Source organism: Clarias gariepinus, chromosome 3 (assembly GCF_024256425.1).
Source record: "Clarias gariepinus isolate MV-2021 ecotype Netherlands chromosome 3, CGAR_prim_01v2, whole genome shotgun sequence".
NCBI lineage: Eukaryota > Metazoa > Chordata > Actinopteri > Siluriformes > Clariidae > Clarias > Clarias gariepinus.
In genome coordinates, this window is record NC_071102.1 from 33,143,818 (window position 1) to 33,159,947 (window position 16,130).

General features: G+C 38.3%; 2 protein-coding genes across 3 annotated transcripts in view; one reads left to right on the forward strand and one right to left on the reverse strand.

Moving 5' to 3' along the window:
- Nucleotides 1–1,611: 1,611 nt before the first annotated feature.
- On the forward strand, nucleotides 1,612–12,301 carry lpar2a (lysophosphatidic acid receptor 2a). The gene is made up of 3 exons (XM_053491431.1): nucleotides 1,612–1,751; nucleotides 6,691–7,586; nucleotides 10,337–12,301. Exons 2-3 carry the CDS (start codon nucleotides 6,806–6,808, stop codon nucleotides 10,663–10,665), a joined length of 1,110 nt encoding a protein of 369 aa, XP_053347406.1. The 5' UTR covers nucleotides 1,612–1,751; nucleotides 6,691–6,805; the 3' UTR covers nucleotides 10,666–12,301.
- Nucleotides 12,302–12,536: 235 nt separating this feature from the next.
- The window catches only part of pbx4 (pre-B-cell leukemia transcription factor 4), a 49,146-nt gene continuing 45,552 nt past the window's right edge, over nucleotides 12,537–16,130 (reverse strand). For both annotated transcript variants that reach the window (XM_053491430.1, XM_053491429.1), the window contains one exon: nucleotides 12,537–16,045. The gene's annotated coding sequence lies outside the window, so the exon portion shown is untranslated. The remainder of the gene's footprint in view (nucleotides 16,046–16,130) is intronic.

Below are 16,130 nucleotides of genomic sequence, written 5' to 3' on the forward strand. Positions count from 1 at the left end.
CAATTCCTGCAACGGAATTCAGTTTCATCATAGTGCTCTACTTAATAAATTAATTCATATTTTTCGTCTCTCTCTCTCTCTCTCTCTCTCTCTGCAATGACATTAAAAACATTAAACATGGATCGGACTTGTTTGTCTGGTGCATCCCATGGGTGCATGATCAGATTAGGATCTGAGGAATTGCCTGCTGGGCTCCAAGCACACGGGGCTGTGGTGCACTGGTTGTTCTGGTGCCTTTTTATTATTGTCATATTGGCTTTTCTGTTGGATCGGACAGGCTGGTCTTTAGTTCTACAGACATAGATGCCCATGATCCTGTCACCAGGTTACTGTCATATGATTAATAATTAATGTGGTATGTAATATGTATAAATACAGTGGAATATCAGCATACGCCCTCCTTTATTAATTTTTGCCATAAAAAAAACAATTTTGCAAAAAATTTGTATTGGCATAAGAAACATATTCAGCATACGAACAAACAAACCAAATGACAGTAACAGAGTTTACAAATGTTAAATTTTTTGCATGAATTGGTGAAGACATAGCACCATGGGCCCGAAGAAAGTTAGCAAGAAGAAAAGGGAGCCACTTTCAGTGGACACTAAGAAAGAAATCATCACAGAAAGAGTGTCACCGCATCACACAAAATTTGCTGGACAGAATTTAATGAACCTTTGGCAGTACTTTGATATTTGCCTGAATTTAAATCTGCGCCATAAATGGATCTAAAAAGTTATGACCAGTTATGTGCCAGATTAGAAACAGCAGGTTTTGACAGCGTACTGCGCATGCGTGTCTTAAATCGATCATTGGACAGAATTATTGAAACTTTTGCAGTACTTGCATATCTGCCCAAAGTTTAACCTGCACCATAAGTGAAATCAAAATGTTGAGTAAAATTAGCAGTTTTATTAGCAGTTATGTGGCGGATTTAATAAGCTACTTTGAATAGTTTACCAATAGTTTAATAAACTACTAAACTGAATATTTTTACTGGGATTAGTTCATATTTTCGCTGCTGAAATAACAGCACTGAAGTGGTATAAGTTAATTCTAATGTGTCTCCGATTCACCCTTGGTGTATTTGGCTGATGATGAAATTAGCGTAGATAAAATGTAAGATAGTTAAATCTTACAAAATTTAATTTCTTTGTATAAATAAGTTGGACAAAGAGTTCTGCTGTACAGAAAGAGAAGCAGACATGGACGTGGGCTTCAACCTGAAATAATAATATCACTGATCACATTAAAGCTGATCAGTTTATTTTTAGCCTTTTAACTATTTCAAATTCCCGAATGACATGTACTTACTTATGCTAGTATATAACCAAAGTATTATTAGAATATCATCATCAATATATAATGTACAGCAATACATTTAGTGTTATATTTAGTAAACATTTATTATAAGTTTTGTGTGTGTAAACATTTTTGGCTGACTCTGTAGATATACATATTTAGTCAGACATTTCTGAGGAAAAAATCGAAATCTAAGGTCAATGTCTGCTGTACTTAAAAGAAAAAGAAGAAAAAACAAAAAAAACAAAGTTACGATGACGTAATAGATCCCATCCAATCAGAGTGGCCGAGGAGCAGCTCGGGCTGCACGCGCAGGTTCAGAGGCGATAGATCGCGTCCTGGCGACTCGTCAGCGCAGAGCTCGAGCACCGAGTGGCGGCTCCGCTCCTCTCCGCTTCCACTGCTCCGGTTATATGGATGTGTCTGGACGGAAGTAGAGTTACCGGGAGGTGAGTGACGCGACACCCTGTGTGTACGCTTTTTTGCGGTTTTTTTTTTTTTTTGAAGGAAAAAGAGAAGAAAGGAAATCCATCTTCCGTGTTTCCAATCGGAAACGAGAAGAAGGCGCGAGCTCAAAACACCGGCTCGCAAATCACAAGAGAAATAACAGCAGCAATAGTGATAGATTGAGAAAGGAGTGCTTTTGGTGTAGCCTTAACACATGATCGTAACCATGCTCATGCTCATTCTGATGAAGTGTTATCTCTACCCCTCTTTTTTATTTGCACCCCAAACGTTTTCCTTTTTTATTTTGTCTCTCTCCCTCATTAGTATTTTTTTTATTTTTCTACTGCAAGCCAGAAACTCTTCAATTGTGCAGCTTAGGAAAACCTGAAAAACCAGAAGCCTGTTGCTGCAGTTCTCAGTCTTACACTCCTTACACTCCTTGAGCTCGGGGAGATTTGGTGTCACAGGGTTGCTTGTTTTTCAGCCAAGCCCCAGCAGTGTTGTGTGAGAGGGAGAGGGAAATGTCCCTTGCCTTGAAGCCCTTCTTTAATGAGCATTCACTTTTTATGGATTTACACGAGGAATTGGGCCAGGGTTGTCACGATCCAGTACTGTTTGAGATCATATGAAGGTGCAACCGAATACTTTTTCTCACGAATCGATTCACGTCTTGGAATAAATGACTGTAAAGACTCCTCTTGTTTTGCTTTACATCTCCAAATCATAAGCAATGGAAAACAAAAGCGTATTTGTTTCAAATCAATCAAACAGGGATACAAACCCGGGATCAACATTGTGAACATCATGTATTGCAAGCTCAAGATGTTTTAAATTCTCACCAAAAGTTGAGTTTAAATGCAGATTAAAACTATACCAATGCTAATGCTGTGTTCATGCTGCAGACCATTTTATAATCAACTTTTTTAGGTTACAGTGTGATCAGCACAAATTACATGCAATCTGATCTTTGCAATTTTGATTTAAGCCACTTCCATATGTGGTCCTAAATCAGATACAGGTCTTTTACAGAACACAGTTTTTTTCCCCTCCCTAACTCCAATGCGATGTCAATAAGTGCGAATTGTCTAATCAGACAGTGCAACAGGACATTTTCTTGCAAGAAAGATTGCAGATGGTGTTGATGAAGTAGGATTTTGGTGGTTGATGAGTGAATAGACCTCAAACATTTGGGCTGATGTTACAACCACTCCATGTTTGAAGAGATTGCGTGAGAAATGAAAGAATGTAGCCTGAAAGACAGAAGTGCCAAGGGAAAGATTAAAGTTTAAAACCAAAACTGAAAGAAAATAAGGACATGAGGAACAGATAAATATTTTGTCCTTTTACAGAGAGCTTGAATGCATTATGTGATACATTGCCCCTCGGCACAGGTTGGTCAGTTTAAGAGCATGATGTGTGTGAGAGAGCCTAACAAAAAAATCAGATTTGGTCAGCAAATTAGATATGGTCCATTGAATGTTTTGTGAATATAGCCAGGATGCTCCAATGTTGGCTAAACTGCCGGGTTTCCGTGGTGTTTGAATGCTACTGAAGAGTTTTGTGCACTGGTATAACATGTTTTTGTAACCATATAACATATAGTGTTTGGGTTGTTGCAATCATGAACGCAGATGTCACAGCTTCTCCACAAAAGAAAATTATCATGTGACAAGTGTTTCTGTATGTATTTTAATTCTATGGGTTTGGTACCCCTGGTGTTCAAACAGCGTAACTGTGTTACATGGGTCATCAATTGATTTATGGGTCAAAACACTGATTTTGTTTTAATTAGCCACAACGTATTGTCATACACTTGTTCGATAATAGAACTTGCACTAAAATTATACTATAGATTAAGTGTTCCCTTAATTTATTTGGGAAGTAAATATCTCGCTCACTTAAGCCTTGTATATTAAGTTAATTTTGTTCTTAGGAAACAATAACAAATGATAAAAGTACTTGTTGTCTGTCAAAACTTTAAACTAAGTTTAGAAGACAGAATTAATTAGGGAAGCACATTTTCTGCTTTTTTCTTAACAACATGTTAATTGCTCGGTAATTGATGCCAAGATGCATGCATATATATATTATTTAGTTTAAATTTTATTTGAAAAGTTTAAGAGGAAAATCTAAAGATATATGTTTTGCAAAATCTTTTTTAGTGAATGTATGATGCACAAATAAAATAAATAACAATAAGGCTGTTAGATACATTTTGTCTCCCTGTAGCCATTTAAAAACAACTCATTATTCGTTGATAATACAATGTCCAATACTGTGTGTGGCATCTAAACTGCATTATAGGTATGTGAGCTACAGTGAAATATTATGCAAAGCAATTCTTAACTCATTAATAATTAATATCCCTAGAATAAATTATACAGAGGTGAATCTGCATGACATTTACATTTATAGCATACACTAACGTTTAAAAGTTTGGGGTCACTTGCAAATTTCTTTTTTTTTTTGTTTAGTGATTTATTTTCTACATTCTACAACAATACTGGGGATTTTAAAACTATAAAATAACACATATGGGATTAGGTAATTACATAACAACAAGAAAAACAACAGTTAGTTGTTATTTTAAGACACAGAGGTCAGCCTTTCTGTAATAGTTCTTGCAAAAACAGTATTGTCAAGTGCATTTGCAAAATCCATCAAGCACCATAATGAAACTGGCTCTCAAAGACCATTCCAGGAGGGCGAGATCAAAACCTACCTCTGCCGCAGACGAGAAGTTCATTTAGAGTTATCAGCCTGAAAAATGACCAATTAACAGCACCTCAGAAAAGTAGCAGAAACATCTTAATATCAACTGTTCAAAGGAGATTAATGCTTTTTTTGGACGCCTTCAGCATTCCTTTACAATGTAGAAAGAAAGAAAAATCAGGAACCATCATGGAGTTAGAAAGTGTCCTAAAACTTATAGTGTAGTATATAAAAAAATAGGTAGTGTATAAAAAAAAAAATACTGACACTTTTATGCAACATAACTGCAATAAACAAATAAATATAGTTTTTAATTCGACTTCCCTTTGCAGTTTACCTTGTGTGGATGATATAAAAAAGATAAACAAAGGCTAAAAGATAAAAAAGGTAAACACAGATTATGTGAATCATAAGAGTTAGATTTTGCTAACAACTTATTTTTTACTAGATTTTACATTTTAAAAAACATTTAGAGATTTATTTTGGAGTAAATAAGGCATCAAACAAAACTTCTAAATATTTTAAAGTCCAAACAGTTACACTTTAAAGATAGATAGGTAGATAGAGAGATAGAGAGGGAGATAGATAGAGAGATAGATAGAGTACCTTATTAATCTCAAATGGAAATTATAATTTAATTTTATGCTCTAAAAATCTAGAAAAATAAAAGCTAAAAAATCCTATGCGCTTTTTTATTTTAGATAGATATGTGATTTACGATCATGATGTTTTCAAAACAAGTCTGCTTTTGTTTATTTCTAGCACATGTGAGCCTTCAAATGTTGGCCAACTATGTTTTTAACTTATTTGTTAAAATACATTCAAAATCAAGTATGAACAAATGAAATTAAATAAAAATAAAAGTAAAAAAATAATTATTTATTTATATAAATAAAAATAAAAGCAGCTAAAATAAAACAACTAATAAAAAAGACAGGATAAAACAGAACAAATCAGTACTCCAGACTTTGAAAAGAATTGGACGTCTCTTAGAATAAATGTTTTAAATTAGTTATAAAGCAGAAACATGACGCTCCATTAAATACTCGTGATCTTACGCCCTGATGATTTCATCAGAACTCCCATCTCTAAACTAAAACCACTTCAGTTTGTTTGCAGGGACATGAGCTCACATATGTTACTAATTACAGCTCCTTTTGAACACTTTTGTGTGTGCACGCGCACACCCGCGCATATGTGTTTTAGATTTGCTAATGAACCTGAAAATGCAATTTGTTTGCAGTGAACTATTTTCCCACCAGATCACTTAAAACAGAATCACATGGCATCAAACAGTCATGTAGTTGGTTTCCATATCCAGGCACTCCTGAAGTACTGAAAGTACTGAAGCTGATGTTTAAATTCGCAATGTTGGCGAATGTTCGTACACAACCGCGCGCATCTTACTTCCTTGCCTAAGTGGATACAGACGTTTCCTGCCACTCTCAACAGATGAAGCACAAGAGCTCAGCTGCATGTCATTTCGTTACATCACTGCAGTGGATTACACTCAGGACATATCTGTGGCCGTTTTCTGCATGAGTAACATTTGTATATTTCCGTGCCTTCATTCTGTAGATGTCGAATTCATTCCAGATGTTTTAGGTTTATACTATAAACATCATAGAGGTACAGAATTTGGTTAACATCGCAAACTACATCTGTGTCGGTTTAGAACCCTGGATTTGGATGTGTTATTGTGTGGGTGTGGGTGAAATTGTTTTTGATGCAGTAATGATTTTTATGCTCTGGGTAATATAGTGATTACAAACTCTTTATGGTTTACAGTTTAAAGATCAGTCGTTTTAGTTACAATCACACGTGATAAAATTAGTCAGTGGGTTGGATTCGATGCTGATCCAGTGTTTCAGCATAATACCTGCCTCATGCTATACTAAGTATGAGATCGGTAGAGTCCTCGTTTTTGAAGGTATCTTCCTGTCTTATCCTCTTATTCATTCAGTTTTCAGTAAGTGCTTTATCCTGGGCAGGGTCATGGTGGATTTGGAGCCAATCCCAGGAACACTGTGGGACAGGCAAAAAGAATTGAAAAGAGATGCTCTTGGCTGCCTTTATTGCCCCTCTTCCCTACCTCTGGTCACTTGATACAGGAGTGCCTAAAGATGGGCGGGAATCTGCAATTACTAAATTAGGCAGAATTAACTGTTTCAAATATGAGTTCTTTTACTTATGTACTCCGTTATCTGATAATGTTTTTTTTTCTTAAAGGACAGAACCCAGCTTTACCTTACTGACCAGAACCTTTAGTCTTCACCATTTGCCTGGATGTCCTCAATCGATGGAGGGAGAATTGCTCCCACCGAAAAGTGGAATATAGCACACAATGACTTTTCCAATGCTGAACACCTCTATGTCAGCCATGTTGCCAGATGATCTTAAGTGCGACGGAGGCGTGAAAAACGTTTCATTTTTCTATGCAGTTAGAAACAAGAACATCAGCGCAGAATGGAAGACAAGGGACTTTGTGGTGGTGGGAATTGGAGTCCCTGTTTGCATCTTTATCCTCCTCGCCAACTTGCTGGTTATGGTGGCCATCGTCATAAACCGGCGCTACCACTTCCCCATCTATTACCTGTTGGGTAACATGGCGGCCGCGGATCTGTTCGCCGGCATCTCCTACCTCAACCTCATCTTTCACACGGGGCCGTGGACCATCGGGCTCACAAAGATGGAGTGGCTCGTGCGAGGAGCGCTGATTGAGATGAGTCTAATGGCATCTGTGGTGAACCTGCTGGCTGTGGCGTGGGAGAGACACCAGAGCATCTTCACCATGCAGCTCCACAGCACCATGTCCAACCGGCGCGTGCTGCTTTTCATCGTTGGTATCTGGGTCATAGCCATTGTCATGGGCCTCGTCCCGACCATGGGCTGGAACTGCGTGTGCGACCTTAAGTCCTGCTCCACTGTGGCGCCGCTCTACTCCCGCAGCTTCCTGGTGTTCTGGGCTGTGCTCAACCTCATCACCTTCTCCATCATGGTGGCCATATACACCCGTATCTTCATCTATGTTCGCCGGAAAAGCCAAAGCACGCTACCGTATACACTCAGCGTCAGGCAGAATGACACGCTCGTCAGCCTGATGAAAACAGTCTCAATGATTTTGGGTAATTTTTTTTTCATGGCTATCATTAAATTTTACTGAGATCTTTAATGCATGTTGCGACAGAAATTAAGATGAAGCAATTTGCCTGGATTGCAGAACATGTGTTTTACTGCTATTTAAGCAGATCATTCGCACATACCTTTGCCTATTATTAAGCTTTGTGGAAAGAGTCACACAGACATGTTAGAGCGTTAGGAGAGCATCAATAGTAGCTAGCTGCTGATGAAGACACTTTTCAGGGGATTTTGGTGGGTTAGGATGCTCCTGTAATTGTCATTTCCTATCTAGATTTGAGATAAGATAAAAACATTGTTCTTTAATATCTATTGTCCTACTTCCTAAGATTCTGACTTCCATTTGTCCTGGTTACTAAACAGATAAGATTTTTACAGTTGGGATGTTTCTGTAATAAAGTGCCTGGGTCAGAGCTAAAATCATCTACTTAACTGTAGGGATGTAAATCATGAGGGAGCACCCCATACGATATCAAAATACCTAGGTGCCGATTCACTTTGTATTGCAATTCTGTAAATATCCAAATTTGATATAAAATTTGGTTATGGCCAATTAAGAATGTACAAATAAAAAACAGTAAACGCGATACTTAAGTGTAAGCCAAAATCTGAATTTCAGTTAACTCGGAAAGGCTGTGCCTTCATTATTTCCGAAGGCACAGCATTGTGCCAGTAACCGGAGCGCTGGGAGTCTAAATCCCTTAGAGACGCTGACGAGCCCTTGAGCAACACCCTTCACCCCTACACCCCCGGGGCTCCATACCAGGCCTGACCCTGAGCTCTGACCCTGAGCTTCAAACCCAGATTATTTTCAACGAGGGCTATGAGAATAGAGCATTTCATTGTATACTGTACAAATGTACACAAGTGTTTGTTTGTAACGATAAGCGGAAAACAGATTCCCATAATATCAACCTTTTTATGTAAGATTTTTGGGCTGTGTGAGAAATTCTCAGTAAATCTCTGAAATTTCCCAGAAGGTCCTGTTCCCACATTTGCCTCATGTTTTCATGTATTTCTCCAGACCTGTTTTATGACATAACATAGCTTTTCATAAATATTTACTAAATACATTTTCCTGCTAACAGTAACAACCTAGCTAATGCAAGCTAACTTGACAGACTAAGATTTTGCTAGCATACTAAATGAGCTAAAAGGACAGGATCTTGACAGGATTTCTTATTAAATATTAATTATATTTCCTAAAAAAATGCTAACTAAGCAAAATTCATTAATAAAACTAACTGACCTGAAAGGATTAGTCAGATAATAAAAAAAATGTTTATATAAACTCTTTTAAAGTTAGTTATAGCTATCCAGTTTAGAGAATTTCTATCAGTATTATCTTCCCTGCTAATGCTATTTAACATCACACAATATTTTAAAATTGTAAAAAAAAAACAAAAAAAAAAACTCCATACGGTGTTCACAATATTTCTCTGCTAAAACTAGGTTTTAACTATGAGCTAATCTGACAGGATTTATTCATTCATGTTTTGTAAACGTCTAATATCTTCGTGAGTAATGCTAACTAGCGAATATGATCTAACCTGAGAGGATTTCTGAAGGAATGTGTTTATAAACATTAATTATATGCCCTGTTAATGCTAGCTGGCTAACTTGGACTAATGTAAAATTATTTTTGTGGGAATCATAAATTGTTATATCTTAATGCTAGCTAACCTGACACAATTTATTTAAAATCCTATGAAGTATATGTAAATGCTTATCTGTTAGTGGTTGCTAGTAAATTTATCAGAAAAGTTTTTAATCTATGAATATTTCTATATATTAATGTTGCTCTGAGAATGCTAGCTAGCAGAGTGAAGATGTGAGAGAATTAATCTCTTAAGCTAATTTGCTAGCTAACTAACAGCTAATCTGACAGAAATTAATGAAAATGAGGGAATTGATTTATAAATGTTCATTATTTTTTCTGCTGTCTAGATAATGTGACAAGAATTTCTTCACTTGTAATAGCTACAGCTAAATGAGCTACTGAGACAGGATTTGAGAGAGATTTTAAATCAATGCTAGTTATGTCAAACAAACCTCACAGGATTTCTAAAAGAAACCAGGTATCAGCTAATCTTATTAGCACATTTGCTAGCTAGCACTTACATAAGCTTATTAAATGGTTGCTTGCTGACAAGAATAAATAATAAGAAAAAAACAAAAAATAAATTTACACCTGATGAGGTAACCTGACTGGTGAACAATTATTTTGAAAATCTTCCCTGCTAGATCGTGAGATAATCTGACTAGATCTGGTGAAATCTAATGATACGTTCACACACTAACCTTTTCACACTCTACTCTGTTTCACCTTCCTGTAAGTTGAGAGTTTATTATTACTAGATGAGTAATACTTTAGATAAATGGAGACTTAAGGAACCGGAGTAACAGGGGAGAGTTAAAAACAGAGGGTAACAATAAAGGGAGCAGCAGGAGGGGCATTAAAGTACCTAAAATAGTCCGTCCTGTTTGTGTCGTCAGAGTGGCCCGGCGTCGTTCATGTCGTGAGGAATGATAATTGCAGAGTAACCCTCTATAGAAAACAGATGTTAATGAATTGACTTGCAGAACCTAATGAAAAGAAGTCGAGGCATTCTCCAGTTCTGATTCACTCTGGTTGTGTGTGTGAAGTAAACAGGATGTGGGCATTGACACACACACACAAACCCAAATGCACATAAGGACCTAATTTTCCTTGCCTTGAACATTTCTTTGTCCTCAGGTGCCTTTGTGATCTGCTGGACCCCCGGGCTGGTCATCCTGCTGCTGGACGGGTTGGAGTGCACAGGCTGCCAGGTGCTGAAATACGAGAAGTACTGCCTGGTCCTGGCTGAGTGCAACTCCCTGGTGAACCCAATCATCTACTCATGCCGCGACGAGGACATGAGGAACACGTTTAAGCGCATCCTGTGTTTCCTGTGTCGGCGGGACAGGGAGCAGGAGGTCGAGCCGGGCGCCATACACTCGGACACTTTGAAATCAGAGAGGCTGTTGATGGAGAAATGCTCAGACAACTATAACCACAACCACAGAGAACGCTCGTCTTCCTGAACTCTGGGTTTAGTCAAAAAGGCTGCAAGACTTGAATGTACTGTGTCCGAGTGTGTGCTTCTGTGAACGGCACAAGGAACATGTAAATGTAGCGGGTGATTCGATTTGTACGCGTCACATCCCTCACGTTGCTTATGCAACAAATTTCTCTTCGCTCTCGACATCCAAGATCTAAGGTTATCCGTTGTTTAGTTCTTTAGAAATAAATGTCATATGACTATCTCTACCCTGATTATTTTACTTAGAACCCTGATGTTTTATTCATTTTACACCAAAGCAAAGGATTTACTGACAATCATTTCATAACTTCACATAATTGTAACAAGTGCATTAATATAAACCTGAGAGTTGCACTGTAAATTTTTAACTGCCATGGTTCAGTTTCAGAAAACTAATCAATCAGATTTTAGAGCTAAACACCACTGTGGTATTAAAAGCTATAGAAGAAAATAGGAAGTAAAACGAGACAACTGGCAAATGTTCAGCAAGACCAATTGATAAAATAACTCCACCCGGTCCTCCTTTATATATGAGGAAAAGTCCAAAATTATTCACACTCTGGCTGTAGAATATTTTTAAGTAACATTTGGAAAAGACAAATGCATATTTTTTTATTTTTTATTTTTTTTTTTTACATAATTTCCTCCTTTAAATGTTTTAGGCTGTTGGGTGTGCTATGAATGCATGCACTGCTTTAACACCTCAAAGAGTTTCAACATTGTGGGCTGAAGTGTGCGGACATGCATTGTCATGCAAGATCACAACGCCGTCCTCTGCATTTAATCCGTTTAAGCTTCAGGTCTTTAATAAGCATCTCACTGTAAATTTCCAGCTGATGTTTAACTTTTGAATTTTTTCTTGGTTGGCGATTGGTGATGTTTCCGTTCCATACTCTTAGGCTTGCAGTGATGAATCCATGTTTCTCACCAATAATGATTAACTTTAATCTTACTTAAAATATCACTCCATTTTGTGTTTGCAGATATTCAAACACCGCCAGGAGTCGTTTTAGTACCAGGCACACCCGCAGACCACAAACACAAAATAAATCACTGCACGCTGCTCTTCTTTCCTGTTAATCAGAAGTGAGGCATCAATTTTGCTTGCACTGCAGTTACAAATTAACTATTGTAACGCGGAATGGAAAGCACAGGTTACATAAGAATGTAACCGGAGTTCGGATAATTTTTGACTTACCCTCGTAATTTCAAATCATGCTTAAAAAAAAATCAAAAACCCATAGCTGACACGTAACAATGTCTGCATCAGGTTTGACACCCTGTATACAATCACTGTAGTCCCTCACTGTCCCTGAAAACAGTTTTTGAAAAAGTTTTCGTGCCCTGTACAGTCGTGTTGTACCATTATCACAAGAAACTGCACTTTTTGTCATAGTGTCGACAGATCCTTATTTTAATAACAAACATCTTTTAAGTTAAATGGTTGTCTCAGTTTCGTTAAATTGCATCTAAAAAAAAAGCATACTAGCAAATAAAAAACAGCTACGATTATGGCTCTACATGCTGTTTATATAATGTCAAGTATTGGGAAATTTTATGATTAAATTATTGCTGTATAGCATACTCACCCTTTGTGCAAACAATTCTGCTATCATATAAACATTGACATTTCAACATTTTGTACTACACTGTTCATTTATGTTTGTGTGATCTATAATACAGTTGCCTCAACACTTTTCATAAGTGATCAAGGATGAATCTCCATTTAAAAAAACTTGCACAAAAACCACAAAGAAAAAATTACCTTTTTATACCACCATAAAAAGATCAGTATCGGCGGATAACTGACACCGTTATCGCATCATCAAAATGTCAAAATTAGCTTAACATAAAAATCACACACCAAAGCTCAAAAGCACACTAGATTATTTTATTAGTTTTCAATTTTCTAATAAGGAACACTACAATTTTCATATTTCCTTTGTTTTGTGTTTTTTTTCTCTCTTACTAGAACAGTTCTAAAGTTGAGGTATAAAAGGAGTTCATACCAGACTAACAAGTCTGAAAATGGCAGGGTTTTATATACAAGAGAAATGGAGAACAGGGGAGAGGTAGAGAGAGATGGAGAGGGAGAGAAAAGGAGGAGTGATGAATACAGGAGCAGAAAAGACAGGAGGGAGGGAGCAAGGAAGGAAGGATATACTACAGATCTAAAGGGGACGCAAAAAACAAGTAAAAAACAAAATAAAAATGTAACAAAACCACAAATCTGATGTTTTTGGTGCAGTGAGATTTAACCTCGTCACATGATCGAAGAGTATTTGTCTGTGTGCGTATACACACACGAGTCGATTGAGTTGGGAACAGAATGTGGGTCAGGACTTGCAGTCTCTGAAACGCTGGTGTGAGTCAGGATTAAACTGCGTGTATGAAAAAAATAATAATCAGCTGATTGTGATTATGTCCATCCTCCTGTTTCGGGTAAAAACAGGATGCAAGGCCTTTTCTTAAGTAATTCCAACAATTTGTGGTGATATCTTGGTGTATGTGTTTGCGTGTGTGACCGCGAACATGTTCGTTCATGCTGGAGCTGCGAAGAGAGCTTAAAGCTGTCGTAAACCACGGGTGAGTTTCTGGAATGGAAACGTTGGACGCTTGGCAGCTGCACAAAAGCCTTTTTACAGGACAAAACAAGAGGCCAGAGCTGCTGGGAGGAGTCGCTGGGAGGCTGAATCTCCTGTTGAGCAAGCAAGCACACTCGTAAATGCACAAAAAAAAAAAATCCAGGCCTGCGACTGCAGCTGTAACCCTTTCGCCTTTTATTTGTCGTGTGTTGTGAAGCCTCTGGAAGACGACCCGATACGCAAGAAACCCTGTAACGCTTCCAACAGACACCAGACGGAAAACACGATATGCAACCGGCGGGGGCTTTAAAGGGGGAAAAAACGTCACTGCACCAAACACAAAAGGATTTAAAAAAAAATAAAACCCCAAATCAAACTCGACAACATTACAAAGTACAAACACTCCCAGTCATTAGCGGAGTAAAGTCGAAAAAAAATTGAAAGTCAAATCAAACGTGTACATTTTATAAAAAGCGAAATACACTTAAACATTCCACAATCTGTACAATGACATCCGGTGATGACGAGTACAAAAAGGAGGAAAGGAGGAAGGAGAAAAAAAACTAACCAAAATGGACAAAAAACAACAACAACAAAAATAAAACAAGTATTGTTATCATTATTATTAATAAAAAAAATATTTTGGTGTAGTAATAGCATTAGTTAGAAGAAAAGCCAGCCAGCTGAAATGTTTTAAGTAACATTAATCTGTACAGATGTGGGTAAAAAGGTCTTTTTTTTTTTTTCCAGAGTCATGTCTGTGTATACGTGTGTGTGTGTGTGTGTGTGTGTGTGTGTACACAAAATCCTTCTTACATTTCAGGTTTCAAGTTCATTGCGTAACAATTTCCATTCGTACATCAGGACACCCTGGTGGTCAGTGTTATAAAGAGGGCGAAAGAAACTAAACAAAACAAGGAATGATGGAGAGAGAGAAAGCGCGCGAAAGAGACGAAAGTCCACACTTTATTTCCGTTCTTCCTGTGTCAGAAACGTGATGACGCTTTAATGTGTCCTCAGTGCGTGCTGCAATCTACTGAGCATAAAAACCAAGACGCGCATTTTTGGTTCGACTTCGAAAACGAGAAGAGCCCTTGTTCTTGTTGCTCAGCCAGGTTAAAGGATCTGTTTTTTTTTTCCTTTATGGGACGATGAGGCATGCTAGCATCACAGTATGCAAACTTTCCGTCAAATGTAGAGAAAGATACAATCAGATAAAAAAAAAAAAAAAAAGTCCAACGAGACGAAAAAAATAAAGAAAAGGAAAGAAGGGAAGAAAAAAAAAAAAAAAAAAAAAAAAAAAACACCACACATGAGCTTAAAATCCAAACCCACTTCCCCTCTGTGGGTTTCTGTGTCCACTTAGGTTTCGCGATTTCATCTCACTTTCATTTTTTTGGTTTGGAAGCACGTAAGCCGGGTCGACGCAGCCTCTGAAGCTCAGGTTCAACTCAGATGTACAAACGTCCTGGAGGGCCAGAGTGCTCTGTGAAGTGCGAGAGACCTTTTTTATTTCATTGTGTTTTATTTTTGTGGGTCTGTCGTTCCAGTACGTTCTCTTTACTCCACATACAACTGCTTGTAGATATTAAAAAATTAAAATAAAAAAAACAAACAAGCTACACAAGGACTCTTCTAGAACACATGCGTGAATGGAAGACTTATTTTCTTCTCTTAAACAATAAAAGAAAACAGCAACAGAAGTGTTCAGTGGGCTGAATTGTAAGCACAGCTCTAGTTATACAGAAGTCTCATTATACACTGTAAGGGAAAAAAAAGCTATTAAAAGCCTCTAAGCTATTTAAACAGAGAGAAACAAAAAGAAAAAAGGGCCGGCGAGAACTCTAGCCTGTGGGTGTATGATTCACACGACTTGCCCCCTCCGCTCCCGTACAGACCTGCCCTCTCCTCCACTCCTGTGGGATTAAAAACTTCTCCAAAGTCACGAACAGTTGTGCTTAGCTATTTTTCCCCCCCTCTCTCACATACACAGATATAGATTTTGTATTTTTAGAATAGAAAAGCAGGAAGACGGCAACTGAGGATAAACGCACGTGAGCGCTGTCCTTGTGAACCCATGACCTTACTGGCGTAGGCAGCTGGGGAGTGTGCAGCGTTGGAAATCGATTGAACACGGGGGTCGAGGAGAACCTGCGTGGTATTTTACGTGCTGCAGCTGTCCGAGACAGGTCTCCAATGGACAAACAGACGGATGGATGGACATGTGACACTAAACAGCACTTTGGTTCAAAAAGCAGGCGGTTAGGAGATCCTGTGTGGTCTTCACTGTGGTTGTAGCTGGCTTAGTAAGTGTGTGTGTGTGTGTGTGTGTGTGTGGGAGGCTCTCTCTGTCCCTCTCACACACACACGCACACATCTCTCCGGCGCAGAGAACAACGCTCTGACGTGTGACCTTTCTTTTTCCTTTTCCTGTGTTTCAGCCTCAGGAAGGGCAGAGCAAAGACTCCTGGGTGACTGTCCAATTAAGTCCGAACTCAAACGAGTGTGAGGGAGTGTGTCAGCAAACGTGTCTCTGTGTGTGTAGTGTGCAGTGTGTGTAGTGTGTGTAGGTGGGGCTCGGTAGTGGTGGTGTGTCCGAGAGCTTGTAAAACAAAAGGCCGGTCTCAGGAGGAAGCCGAGTTGGACTGGTGGAAGCGCTGAGGTCCTTTAAGTGTGTAAGTGTGTGTAAGACTGTGTCATATTACTGTGTCTCTCTCGGTTGCAGGGTTGTGATTAGACGCTGCTGGGATGTACGGGTTAAGGAGTGATGGGGTTTTCCTGCCAGCTGCTGTTGGCCTGAATAGAAAGAATAAAAGACTGTTGATTCGCTCTCTTTTTCTCACACCCACACAAAAACATAACAAATTGATAATTGTGTGTG